At 42.3% G+C, this 14,042-nt stretch overlaps 1 protein-coding gene across 2 annotated transcripts; it reads left to right on the top strand.

The window, feature by feature from the left end:
• The first annotated feature begins 879 nt into the window (after positions 1 to 879).
• On the top strand, positions 880 to 13,095 carry Uba4 (Ubiquitin-like activating enzyme 4). Of its 2 annotated transcripts, none has more exons than XM_075674842.1 (12): positions 880 to 1,109; positions 1,167 to 1,257; positions 1,356 to 1,443; positions 1,910 to 2,030; positions 3,333 to 3,407; positions 4,963 to 5,189; positions 7,702 to 7,764; positions 8,461 to 8,624; positions 9,361 to 9,408; positions 9,850 to 9,949; positions 11,253 to 11,321; positions 12,771 to 13,095. In XM_075674842.1, the coding sequence occupies exons 2-12, from the start codon at positions 1,204 to 1,206 to the stop codon at positions 12,917 to 12,919; spliced, it is 1,158 nt and encodes a 385-aa protein (XP_075530957.1). In that variant the 5' UTR covers positions 880 to 1,109; positions 1,167 to 1,203; the 3' UTR covers positions 12,920 to 13,095. The 2 variants fall into 2 exon arrangements, with proteins under 2 accessions (XP_075530957.1, XP_075530956.1); XM_075674841.1 differs by having other exon boundaries at positions 1,351 to 1,443.
• The last annotated feature ends 947 nt before the right edge of the window (positions 13,096 to 14,042 follow it).

The raw sequence follows: 14,042 nt of genomic DNA, 5'->3' as shown, positions 1-14,042 counted from the left end.
GTCAATGTTTTGTTTCATGACATTTGTTTGTTGGCTGTCATTCTCAAAATTTCTAGGAACAATTTTGTCAAGAATGTAAGACAACGTATGAGCAACTTTAGTGATGGTATGGTGTGGCAATATAACCCGCATATACCGCATGTCATATAGCAAGGCGGTGCATATACATATACGTAAATATATACGGAAATTTTCGCTCGCGGACAACTCCGCCGACGCCGGATTTTTTTCTTTTTTTGACGCGAGGCCCTTAAGGGTATTGCGTTACTAAATGTTCGTTAAAGGAGCCAGGGCGGTCCTCAACTACGGCCCCGTACTACGGCGTGCCTCATAATCGGATCCTCGCTTTCACACATATAAAAACCCACAAGTTCATTTTTTTACCCCAACTTCATCGCACTGCGTATAAACCTATGGCGGATTACAACCAAGGCCAAATTGCTGAATCATTTTATTTCACACGCTTCCTCACTCCAGCGTTTTGACAGCGAGTTTCCGCGGTCATCGAGTGAGCTTTGTTCATGTTTGCTTGTGCGGGCACGACGCCAGGCTTAGTACGCCTATGTTTACAAGTTTATTTATACGGCGGATAAGACCTACTATCCTTACTTCGCATAACATAGCTTCGCATACTGCGACATTTTAATGCAAACACTAAGTTTGTACAGGCTATGTAAACATATAAAGACATATAAAGAATGGAAAGTTCGGTGAGTTGAGTTGCATTTGTAGTTAAAGCACACTGCACCTTGGACGGAATGGCGAAGAAGACAGACACAGCGCTGTCTCTGTATTTTTCACTGCTCAACAAATTTAAATATTGGCGCTGATTTATAACGGAAGTGACGTTTTTTGATTGCATTCGTTGCTAGGGTGCTCAACATGTGGTTCCGGTTGGCGGTCGTTTGCTTTTGCGGCGCTTGGTTTTCGGCAAACTTTCGCAGCTTTCTCCCGCTTGTTGCGTAGATTTCTACCACTACATTCCGCTAAACTTGCTAAGTCCGGCTGAAATGGACACGAACGACTCGGAGATAGCCTCTCTACGCGCCCAAGTGGAGGCACAAGACGCAGAAATAGAGAGGCTTCGCCGGGAATTGTCGCGCGAACAGGTAACATTTCTTCCTTATTTTCGCTCGCTCGTATAACAAACCTCTGTGTCGTTGCAGGCTCTTTCAAGTGTGATTGACGCAGCTTTGAGCAAGGATGATGTGTCGCGTTACAGCAGGCAGATGTTGCTGCCCGGATTTGGCGTTCAAGGTATTTGATGCCCTCCCGAGACTAAATAAGCGACGCCGGACCCGATTGTGCAGCGACGTACACCTTTAACAACTCTGCCTAAAAATTTTGCAGGACAGAAAGCACTTAAATCGGCGTCTGTGCTAATAGTCGGTGCTGGTGGCCTGGGATGTCCATGTGCGGCGTACTTGGCTGCCGCTGGAGTTGGTATGTATAAGCCCTAATTGCAGCGAAAAGAACCTCGCACGCTAATCATTCGCCTTTCCGGAAGGAGGTCCATCATCCAATAGAATGCGCTAATACTTGTCATAACGTTTACGATGGCATCCGGCATTCAAGGTTGTACCCGCGATGTGTGAACCTTAGAAGCTGGCATTGCAGAGCTAGGCTTTCTGCTGCATTATCAAGCAGCGAGTGGCGTGTACGTGTCATTGCTACGTATTGCCTAAACATGAGAGGATGACATGAGCAGATTAAATCATGCTTATAATATAGTGAACGGTTGACACAACATATGTAAGGTGTCCCATGCGAAGAACTGTTAAAAAACAATCCAAGAAATGATTATATGCTAATCATAAAACCTGCCACTTTACACGGTACTACTTTCGTCTAATAATCACATATGCTTATCAAGAAGGACCTGTCTTGATTTAACTGTTTGTTGTTTCAGGACGAATAGGCATTGTAGATTTCGATGCCGTAGAAAAAAGCAACCTCCATCGACAGATCCTGCATTCTGAGGCCAAAGTGGGCATGTCCAAAGTAGATTCCTTGGTGCTCGCTCTTCGGCAGTAAGTTTCATACAATACTTTACTAATACTTTACTGCACATTTCTGCCTACAGTATACCCACTAGACTGCTGTTGATAAGAAGTATTTCCAAGGCACTTGTGTTTTTCTTTTGAAGAGTCATTTGAAAAGTGTTGTAATTACGCTGAGGGTGGTATTAGATTGACTCTTGTCACGTCAGGTGTGGTGATCGATCCTCATGGGAATTGTCACGGGTGCTTGAATTCTTAATTTTTGCTAGGAACTGGCTATGCCATATTTAAAATGGTGCAGTAAGTCGAATTGTGGATGACCTACATGAAAGTATGTAGTGTAGGGCTAGGACAGGTAACTTATGCAGCTTTATTAAGATTTTTTTGTTGTATATCCTGGAGTTGTAGAGTGCATCAATAAGAAATGGATAAAGGGATTGTTTATTAGAAAGGAACTTCTCTTGTTATGTCAAGAAGGTGTAAGCTCCAGAAATTAGCGAAAAAACAGTGTCTGCATGCTACACATGAGTAATTATTAGCCTAGAAAAACGAAGCTTAGAAAAATTTGCTTGGTACAAGCAGAACACCATCAACTCTTTAATTGACACCTCCTTCATTAGGTGGCTGATTTAGATGTTTGGTTACTTAGCTTTTAGTAAGTTTAGAAAATTTTGTTGACAAGTATACATAACTGCTAGCAACAAGCAGTTTCTTCTGTTCACATATAAAGCCATTTGTTACTTCATAAATTGTCATCATTATGTCAGGACACTCTGTGTATCTGTTGTATTGCTGATCCTGTGCCAAACCATAAATTTACCATTAGAAAAGAAAGATGTCTCAGAGTGCTGGAAACAGCATGAAACAGTCTGAATCGCTACAGACTGCATATGTAATTTCCGTTGTCTTGCTGCTTTATTTAGGCATGAAACTTTAATGAAAATGTAAGGAATCTTAGTGCAATCAAGGAAACAAAGGGACTGAGTAGGAGGAGAAGATGAAGACAGCAGACAGGGTGAGTGCCAACTTCAACTGATTTATTTCGGAGATGGAATAAAGACAACCAAATGCATGTGTGTGCAGTGGTGCAGCATGCGTGCGCATTTGGTTGTCTTTATTCCATCTCCGAAATTAATCAGTTGAAGTTGACACTCACCCTGTCTGCCGTATTCATCTCCTCCTCCTTCTCAGTCCTTTTCTTTCCTTGATTGCACTAAGGTGCCTTGTGTCGACTGTAACCAATTTACCCAACAGCAAGTCTTCTAATGAAAGGCCACAGTTTTTTCAGCTACTGTCATTAATTTCCATTCTGTGCTTGCTTTGTTTCCGTAGGCTGAACTCGCAGCCGGAGTATGTACATCACTCTGCAGTTCTTGACAGCTCCAATGTCTTGGACATCATTGGCAGGTCAGAGAGTCTCTTGGTCATCATGTGGAATGGAATAGGAAAGATTGTATTGTAGACGGCTACAGCTATACAACCATATTAAGGCAATATTCTGCACGTGCAGCAATCCTTGTGCGTTATTCACATCTTGCCAAAGCCTGCTGTGGTTATTTGTGGTGAACTTGATCGAGCTAGCTAGTGAGATAAGGCAAATTTCTCATAACACAAACAAATTTCCAAGGCCCTTTGTGCCTTTCTTAAAGGGTATTTACTGTAATTCACTGAAAACAATAGTTGCCATTTCGCCAGAACAGAGCAAGCCAATACTCTGGGTATTTTGTACGAAGCGCCTTGGACGTGCATGTGTGCTCCGTTACAGAGTGTATATGCACATGTCACAAATTCCCTTTTAAACAGAGTCACAGAAAGCTGGAGGTAAAGGAAGAGATAGTGGGCAAACAAGGGATGCCTTCACCGGGAGCTAGTGTCTCATCAAGGGGTCTTGTCCTGTTCAGGGCAACAAGATTCGACAAATACCTTCATTGAAAAGGTGGCTCCAGGTTCAAGTTTTCCTTGTTCATCCATAGCATGCTCTCTGAGTCACTTTAGAAGGAAAAGGAGTTAATTTTGAACTTTACAGATTCAGCAATTCACCTAGTTCTCTGCCCTTCACTATTACTTCTTTAATTTAGGAAGTTTCTTAAGGATCAGTTGCCAAAGTTGGACAATAGGGGGTATGCGCAGTCCTGAAAGTAGGCTTTACTAAAGCCCGTTCATCAACACTACTGCTGCATTTTAAAGTAGCACGATATGTTGAGGAACTGCTGCTGCCTAGTTCCAGTTCTGCCGCTTCCAAAAGGAAGTCGTGGCCTTCCACATTGTTTCTGCACTTGCCAAGAGCACTCATGAGCAAGTAATATTCTTACTCAATCGTGTTTCCTGAGAGTTTCTGGGTTTTTAATCTGAAGACTCATCAGCTTATGCACGTACCACTGGTGGTATGGTCACAGAGAAAGCGGCATGGCCTTGGGCGCGGCGGAGAGGCCGGCGGAAGCACAATGGCAGCATATCCGCTTCCATAGGTTGGAGAAGAGGAAGAGAAGGAGTGCAGGAGAGCGGGTTGGTGCTACTTAAAATAGGCGCAGTATGGGGGGGGTCTTTAGGCTCTACCACACTACTGTTAGCTTGACCTACACATAATGGCCGACCTCCCGTTGCATCACCATTGAGCAGAGGATAGACTTGAAAACAATGAAGACGCAAGGAAAAGATAGTAGGAAGAATAGCGGCACCAGCTCGAGCACTTCTGCTTTATTTCCACTTCTAGAATGACGTCTGCCATCTTGCATGGGTCAATTGAGTTTCGGGGGGAAGTGCACTTGCAGAATGTCGCATATCCCTATTGCTTACACCTTCTTCAGGGTTAAAGCCACTTTTATTTTCTTTACGCATTTATTTATTTATTTAAACCACTCAGTCAATCAATCATGCTGCCAGTATTGGGGGCTGTGTGCTTACACACTGTTGCTAATATTTATGAAGATGGCACTCTGACCTAAAAAGCATAGTTATGCAGGTACCAAGTAGTGGTCGACGCCAGTGACAATGCAGCCACTCGGTACCTGGTGAATGATGCATGCATGTGCCTGGGCCGGCCGCTGGTGTCAGGCAGTGCCCTGCGCTGGGAGGGGCAGCTCACGGTATATGGATACCGTGGTGGGCCCTGTTACCGCTGTCTCTTTCCACAGCCACCGCCCACCTCCACTGTCACCAACTGCTCGGAGGGAGGTGTCATAGGCATGGGCAAGTGCGATGTGTTCACAATATTTTCGAATACTTGGAGCACTGAGATTTTTTAGCTTCTGTATGTTCATTGCTAGGTTTTTCTTCTGCAAGCTGAAAGCATGTTTTCAATGCTAGAGCATGAAAGAAACAGTTCTTTAACCCTTTGGTGCCAGGGGTGCTTCCAAGTGCAACAAATTCGATTCCTATCTAAGCAACATGTTAACAGGCTTTAAGTACTACCATATTTGCATGAATATAATGTGAGTATCTTTCTTAAATTTCCAGCCTTGGAACACACCTCACTTTATATTTGGGTTCACGACACGAATATAACACATTTCTTCTTTTTTAATTTTTTTCCGGCACTTCGAACTGCAATTAGCTAAACCATTAGGCACCACCATGGCCGCTACTGCTTACGGAGCCGTGTTCAAACTTGTACCATTGGGCATGGCTTTGTCATGTTCGATTGTGCTGTGAGCACTTCTGAGGTGCTGGCCTGTACAACACTCTTGTAGTATGAAGAATGAAGTCGTTCTCGCTGACAGTGACAAAGACATTAGCAGTGTATTTTGCGAGAGCAGTTCACAGTAGCCATGAACAAAGCACCTTGCCGGCATCCGCATTTATGCAGTTTCCTGTTTCTTTGCGGCGCACCACTTCACATTATAATCGTAATATATATTTCTTTCTTTTTCTGATGGACCGAAAGTCCCCCCAAGCATTATTTGTGGTCACGTTATTCACTTGCAAATATGGTGTTTTTTGACAATATGCTGCTGAACATTTTACATAAAATTATAAACAAAAATTTCAGCTTGTGCTAATTATTGATGTTAATTAGAATAAACAGTGTTCCTGATGCAGCATGGTCTCTTCGTATTCATCACTGTTTGGTGAGGACACCTCATAATTAACGTCATAGTCCTCTGAATCACAGTTCATAAGAAGTTCTCTAATTTCTGCATCGTTAAATAAATGTGCAGGCTTTTTGTGCCAGTTCACCATGTCGACAAACCAGGGATGTAAGCAACAATGACAATCAATAAGCTTTGTTGTGCTATCTGTCATATAGAAACAAACCCTCACACAAAATTTTAGTTTAGCCAACTTCTGAGTGGATTGTGGAACCAATCTCTGGATGTTTCACATCCACAAATTATCTAATGCATGTCCACAGATGTGCATCAGCAACCAGACGAGTGTCATACTCAGGCACTTAACCCATTCACTGCCAATGACGAGTAATTTGCCATGACAAAGGTTGCATTACCTCGCAGTTATGACCCATATCAAAAGACGTCGTGCATCATTTATTCATGTTTTTCAACAAGAACACTGAAGGCTCTGTAGCATTCCCGGTATGATGTCTCGAGAGAAAAAATAAAAATAAAAGCAGGTTTCTGCAAAAAGATGCACTTTTAATAAATATTTTCGAAATATGCCATGGCACTTAATGGGTCAAAGGATTAATGAAACATGGAGATGTCTTGCTGGCAATTTGCCTGGTGTACCACTCTATATGGAGAAAGAAAGGAAGACCAAGTGATGTGCACACACACACATCCGCATAGCAATGTTCACCGTGCAGACAAAGGCAAGTCGCAGGGCTCAGTCGTCTTCAAAATGTGCAGCAGTGCTTTTGGGGCCTGAAGCACGGATGATGCTCAAGGCCATGGTCCCAATATTTCTTCTTTGGTGAAAGCTCTATCGTCCAGTGTGCTTAAAGTGTCGTGAAATGGGCCTCTTTTATTGTTAAAACAAGGGCATTATATCAGGATATGTTGTGCGGTCTCGTTGCCATCCCAAACGCTGCACAAGGTGCTGTCCATCATCCCCATGCAAAAACAGTAGGGGTTCGTAAAACCGATGCCCAACCACAAGCGGCACAACAATGTTGTGCCGCAACAAGGTAGGCTGGGAGGTTAACATGTAGGGTAGTAAACCAGGTGCTCTTTACTCCATATGGAAGCAGTGGTGTATGAAATGCAACATACATACAAGGCTCTCAGCACAGGCATGACACTCACGTAAACATACTCCCAAAACTAGTGATCAAGGCCACTGTCATCCGGGAATGTGATTCATAGCACAGGAATTGTTTACTAATAAAGCTTAAAAAGTCAGAGATAGTCAAGAATAATCCTCCGCTGACAGCATCCCTCATAGCCCTCTGTGCACGCGAGACATTAATCCCATGTAATTCAACTGTGTTGATTTTTTTTTTAACTTAGTGCAGCTCTTTGACATTAGGGAAATTTAGTTTAAAGGTGCATCTTATGAGTGCCATGTTATGCTGTGATGTCAAATTAGCAGGTGCTGACTAAAAAAAATCCCTCCTCCTGTATTTTTACTTTCTGCTTAGGTGGTGCTTTCTGCTCTCTTTGAAAGTTAAAGTTGTCATCCACCCAAGTGTAGCTTCATGCTACACTCATGTGGGTGACGATTTTTTCTTTAACGAAGCTTCCTCCACCTTGTGGGCTTCCGCATAAACTGATTTGACATTTTCTGCTGTCTTTGTACCAAACAGTTCCTGGTGTTATTGGCTGTATGCAGGCACTCGAAGTGGTGAAAATCCTCACTGGCTATGGAGGTGAGCGGTTGAATAAACATTTGTGCATATGCTTATTTATCTAGCTTGCACATGTTATACATTCACCTGATGAGAGATTGTTGTGCCGCTTTGCTGTGCAAACTCAGTCATTCACTGTTGTGTGGTGTGTCTGTATAAGTTTGTGTTTTCCATTATACCCTGCAACAAACAGCTGTATCTCAATGAGCAGATGGTTAACTCTCATATGTTTTCATTGATGTGGCTCACAACCATTCAAACTTTCAGCTCATATGTACACTGACAATTGATGTGAAGGTGATTGGCTGTACATTGACTGAAGACAGCAAAGACATCTCTTGCAGCACAATTGTGGTTTCCTTTTCGTCAAGAATGACCTCACAGTATGGGCAAACTAAATGGCCAGCCAAGGGCATGTGCCTTTTTTGCATCCATACAAGAATTAGCTGTTTTCTGATGCTTTAATCCAATGAAGCCTGTAGTGATGACCCTAAAATTATGAACTTGCAAGGCAGTTCATTTATGTAGTTAATGTTATGACAATTATTATTATTATGGGCAGGGAGAGTGATCAAGTGCATGACGATTGCAAATCAGTGAAAGTGAACAAGGACATTTCAGAAAGCAGCAGAGGTGTTGATGTACTAGTTGAAAAAAATGGTTCTTAAAGTTTATCATGGTGTCTAAGAGTTGCCCTTGTCTTATGGAAAACTGAAGACGTTTGCTCTGGGAAGCTGCTCCTGTTTGATGGTGCCGATGCAAGGTGGCGGCACGTGAAAATCCGGGGTAAGCTGCCTGACTGTGCTGTCTGTGCCAACCCATCGACGGCTCCTGCTGTACAGGACTACACTGCTTGGTGTGGGACAGGACCAACTAATAAGGTGATTGCTTGCTGAACTTGTGGACAAGTTCTGGCCACTTGTGGATTTTCTGGCCATAAAAGCGAAGTTGTGCAGTAGGTGGAGCTTCTGCTTATTTGTTAGTGCACCAGGAGTCTGAGTGAGTTTAGTGCCACTTTAAGTCTCTCTTGACCTTGCATAGCTTGTTTGCTTTTGCGAAGGCAGGTGGAATTAAATTGGTGCAGATGTCACAAGCCATTCTCTTCATCTGTTGGTCGAAGTTTGTCACACATTTTTTCACTTGAACTTGAGCATGTTCAGGACATGACAAATAGCAGAAGACGAGGGCACCATCTTGCTTTTGAGAGACCCATAAAATTAGTGACAACCTCGCTTGTGCCAAACATCGAGAGCAGACTAAAATATAAAACAAATGTCCGAATTGTGAATGTTACGTCTGTCTTGAAATAGCATGATATTCTAGTAAATAATACAATGACAATCACATGTCTCATGTTATAAAACATAACTTATGAGTCTGTTTGAAGCAGTGGTGTCAGATGCATAGTTTTGTTTAGTAGTTCTGCTGTTTATAGCGAGAAACATAATTCATACAGCTACAATAGATGTGATGTGGGTACCAGACATGCCCAGGTGGGGGTAAACGGTTACTCTTATCTGAAAAAAAAAAAAAAAAAACGAGTTGCATGGCATGCCAAATCCTGTGCTGAACTTAGGACTGCTTTTGATGTGCGCATTTTAACAATTTTCTCTCCAGTGCTGTGGCCTCTCTGTGCTACCCAAGGAGCTGCGGATTTCCTGTCAGGTGAATTTTTGTTCTGTTGGTCACAGCGTGCGCAAGCTGCACTTAGCATAAACCAAAGCAGTCAGCTTCTGTAATTGGCAATGCTAGTGGGGCCACCTGTTGCAGGTTGTGTGAAGCAGTTGGTGCTAGGCAGCCATTGAAGCACTATTTCACTGGTCAAAGTTATCATAAGGGCTGCATACTATGAAATATACTAATTAAAGGCGAGTTCAGGGATTTCATTTCGTGGGCGCACATTCTGTAGTGTAGCAGCTCAAAGCCATTGTATTGTAGGAACCATAACGGATGGCGCACTAGCCGATAAGCCAATACCAAGTGTGTTGATTGTGCTACAGTTTATCAATAACCCCATAGTTTTGCCCGACACTAAATGTCACTGTTGCCCTTGTTCCTTGTGCTTGGCTAGACACACAAGGCAACTTTATGATGCTTCAACTTCAGGATCTGAGAGACCGACTTCTGACCAACCAGCCCAGCTGTCTTTTGCTGGATGTTCGGCCTAAGTGCCAGTTCGAGATGTGCCACCTTCCCAGAAGCCTCAGTATCCTTTCTTTGCGGTCTTCCTGTGCACATGTGTCAAAAGCCAATTGTAATAAAATCTCAGTTGAGATCAATCTGTTAAACACGGACAGTTGATGTCATCAAAGTAATTACAGAAAAGCCATAACACTAGCAACTACAGATTTTTATAAACAATGCCCGAATTGCCCTGTAGCACATGACGGGCACCTTGGCATTCTGCTGCGCAGCTATATGATAACTCAGATGTGTCATCAATCACAGGATTGCATGCAGAATGCGGGGAGCTGTATAAATTATGCATGTGAAGCAGTGAGTAGGAACACCAGTTCAGCTCAGGCCAAGCCCGACTTCCGTATCACTTCCGGTGAGCTGCAGCAGTAGTGTGTTTCCCAGATTTAGTATAAAACGAAAACACAGATTCTTACGAGTTACTACTTGGTGGTGCACATGTTTGCATTTATGGCACAAAATTTTTCTCCCAGCCTTTTCTCTGCAGCGACACTATTACTATACAAATGTTTCCTGCCAGTGCAGAATTTTGCTGCAGTTGTATTTTAAATGTTGTGACCTTCACATTTATGTCTTGTATGTACTATCCTCGACAAATGGAACTTGGATGAGAAAGCTCAGATGACAAAACTAAATTTTGTGCTCGATTGCAACTTCAGTGCACCATACACCATTTGTTCTAAGGGAAAATGCACTGCACTCTCATATGAATTTTATCAGTAGAATATTGGCATTTTTATGTTTTGCATTGTCCTGTTTGCGTTTCCTTTGTCCATGATAGTATGCGGTGCTGAACCTATGCAATCTTGCACTGGTGTTACAATTTGCACGAGCTGAAGTAGTCACAACTTGTGCTAACTGCTGGCATGAGACAGAACAACCTTGAGCATTCTAAAGTGCTTGTTGATGTAGAGCTTTTCTGGAGGGAACGTACAAGTTTGCTAGTTACACATTTAGTTTGCCATTGTTGCGCTGTATTCATTTGTTGCTAGTGGTAAGTGTTCCTTGGTGTATGCAGATGTAAGAGTAGGTGCGACGGAACTAGCACAATTTTGCAGGTCTTAAATAGTTATCTTGGTATATAGTCATTAGTAAATTTTTTGTTTCATTGTAGTAGTACATGGCTTAATGGTGAATTTGAATAGGAGAAAAGTCTAAGAGTAAATGAATAGTTTCATTAAGTAATCATTCCAGATTTGCTGTGGTATTCATTGTATCATGCCAAATATAGGCTATTTAAGGTCAATTTGCTGTTGTGTCAATACTAGCCTTTTGCAGATACCACAGTTTTCTATGACTATGATGATACTTAGACATTCCCTTTGAGCAGCTAGATAATGAACTCGATTCATTGGAGAAAAAACTGGCAGAGAACACAGAAGGTAAGGGCAGTCTTGTCTTGGGGGCACTGGTACTGCAGACAGCGGGTTTCATGCAACTTGCACTGTGCTTTTGATATCTCGTAAAAGGTGATAGCAATAGTGCACTCTTAGCAGCTGTCTTGAGTGAGTCAGGGTATCTTTGTAATATACTGAGTGAACTAGTTAGCTAGGACTAACTGCACTAATTTACATATGTTCATTTTGGAACACAAGTGCTATTGAAACGTTCTGCAATGCAGTTTACAGTACGTTTGGTCATGTGTGTGTGTGTTTTCTTGCAGCTGTGACGAAAGCGTGCAAAATGTAAAAAAAATTGACATTATTGTATACTTGATGGATTGAAGTACCCACTTCAAACGTGTTTTCATTTAATTAAGCCTCTATGTTGGCCATGATGATAAAATATGGAGTTCAATCACATTTTATTGGTGGCATATTGTTATAAGATGCTGCTTTGTACACTTTCTGCTTTGTAATGAATTGGATGATGCAAGTAATCTGATCCACTCTAAATGCCATTGTCATCGTTTTGTCATTTCATTATACCTAACTCATATATTCCTCTCATTGATACAGTACACGTGCATAAGCACTTAGTGATGTTGTTTTATGATATTTGGTGGGCTTTCTTCTGAGCCTGAAGCAAACAGCCACATAATACCTAACTTGTTATAAAAACAATGGTATATGTTTTTAATGCACAACTTTAGCTTAACAATGCTCAACAATAGCTCTTGCGCCATAAAGTCAATGTTTAGGAATTGAAATGATTAACCTTAATTGTCTAGTTACTACTCACTTAACAAAACATAGTGCAACTTGCTAGAGATGACTACCAACATTGAGCCACTGGTCTGACCCATCTACGACATACCACGCTAAGTTGCAGTTGACAACCTGTATTGTGACTAACATGGGCAAACAAGGAAGCCTCAACACGGAGCCAACATTTCCACAAAGAAACCTAAGTCGGGATAATGTAGCAGTTATATGCCAATGCCATTCCTTGTGCATCGTCAGGGGTGAGAGGGGCACTCCACCTGCTTTACCAGTAGGATCACCCGGCCACAAACGGTGGATGATAACAGTGGCACAGGAACAAACGAATAGCATCAGACAGGGCATCGCTACAAAATCGCAGCATTTCTCCATTTTGCTTTTCGTGTGACTCTTTTGTCAGACCTATATTGTGGCGATTTAAATGCATACTAAGTGCTAGGATGCAGATCTGCCTTGAACATTTTTAACTAGGATCTAAAATTTGTTTACTACTGCTAGTTTAACTTACTCCAATCCACTGTTTTTTAACTGGCTATACTGCAGTGCTAGATATTACTTTTACTGTGCTACACATTTGTGGAACAGTAATATCTAATTGCCAGCTCGTTCTCCTCTCTGGTTTATTTAGTGCGGTCGATTTTAAACTACCATCATGCTCTGTTTCCACAGTGGTGATAATATGTCGCCGTGGCAACGACTCTCAGCTGGCGGTGGAAAAGTTGAGACAAGCTTGGAACCAAGCGGTCAAGGTTTGCGATGTTCGAGGTGGCCTGGAGGCCTGGGCCAGAACCATGGATCCAGATTTTCCCATATACTGAAGTCTTTGCAATGTTTGCAGGATGATGCATTTCTAGACTACCACACTATTAACTCAGAGGCCAAGGCATTTACCCTGGTTAGTCATATCTAATCAACATCCTGTTTCTCATGCAAATTATGACCAAAGTGATAAAGAGTGCTTAGATTTCACACAAATAAAAAAACTTTTACAATGCCCAAGTGAAAAATATTCTTTCCTCACAGATAAACTCAAAAGTGAGCAGTTCAAAGTCATTTCAAATATAGAAAAAATACACCGAGGCAGACTAGACAAATTGCAACTTGCTCTGACGACACTGGCTTGTAGTTGCTTACTCATGGTGTCTATGATGCAGAATACATGAAGCCACCCTAGCAAATCAATTATCTTTCCTTTCCTCCAACCCTGTATGTAATGCTGCACTTTCTCATGACACTGGCTTAAGTACTACAAGCTTTTTCTTTTCAGTGGCTGTACAATAACAAAGAGGCTGATTAGATTTTATTACAGTCTTATTATTGTGGTGATTACTACTGAGACTGTGTATGTCTATATTATGCTGCCTGCTCAAGGTTAGTGGAATTTCTGAATTTTTGCAGAACGCCTGCTTTAAGTTCATTTTAAGTTAAAGTTATGGGGTTTTAAAGCCCAGAGTAACTCCCAGGCTCTGAAGTAATTTCAATCTCATTGTGGTATTTTTGTGCCCCAGCGTTTTTGCTTCCCATCCCCGTCACCTCGTGCTTGGCGTTGGCATTGAGCACAGTGGCGGATCCGAGGTTTTTTTTTCTTTTTTTTTTTTTTTTTGCAGTTGCAGTAAATTTTAGGAAATCACTGAGGCGGCCTTTCCCACACGGTGCCTCTTAGTGTGGGAAAGCCACCTTTGATGGCAGTGCACAGGTGACAAACTTGCTATTCTCGTGCATGCAGGCAGCACATGCTAGATTATGGCCATTAAATAATATTACGGCCTCACATCTCGTAAGTTATTGCAAATCCCTCAGCAGGAACCGACTGCAGTAGAGGGTCGACAAACTGTAGTCTAAGGTTGAGCAGGTGTCGGCAAGGCGCCATTCTTGCGTGGGTGAAACTGTGCTCCGCGACGAAAACTACTTGCAGTATTTCTGCACTGCCTTTTCATGTTC

This window comes from Dermacentor variabilis, chromosome 11, assembly GCF_050947875.1.
Source record: "Dermacentor variabilis isolate Ectoservices chromosome 11, ASM5094787v1, whole genome shotgun sequence".
NCBI lineage: Eukaryota > Metazoa > Arthropoda > Arachnida > Ixodida > Ixodidae > Dermacentor > Dermacentor variabilis.
Note: the sequence above shows the minus strand (reverse complement) of the source record. Positions and strands in the feature narration are given on the sequence as shown.

What these genes read in the sequence shown, in the direction of transcription:
- Uba4 (XM_075674841.1), top strand. Translation starts at nt 1,011, where the DNA reads ATGGACACGAACGACTCGGAGATAGCCTCTCTACGCGCCCAAGTGGAG. An exon ending in AATCCTCACTGGCTATGGAG is followed by an intron (nt 7,765 to 8,460) that starts GTGAGCGGTTGA and finishes GGAAAACTGAAG; the next exon opens with ACGTTTGCTCTGGGAAGCTG. An exon ending in ACTGGCAGAGAACACAGAAG is followed by an intron (nt 11,322 to 12,770) that starts GTAAGGGCAGTC and finishes CTGTTTCCACAG; the next exon opens with TGGTGATAATATGTCGCCGT.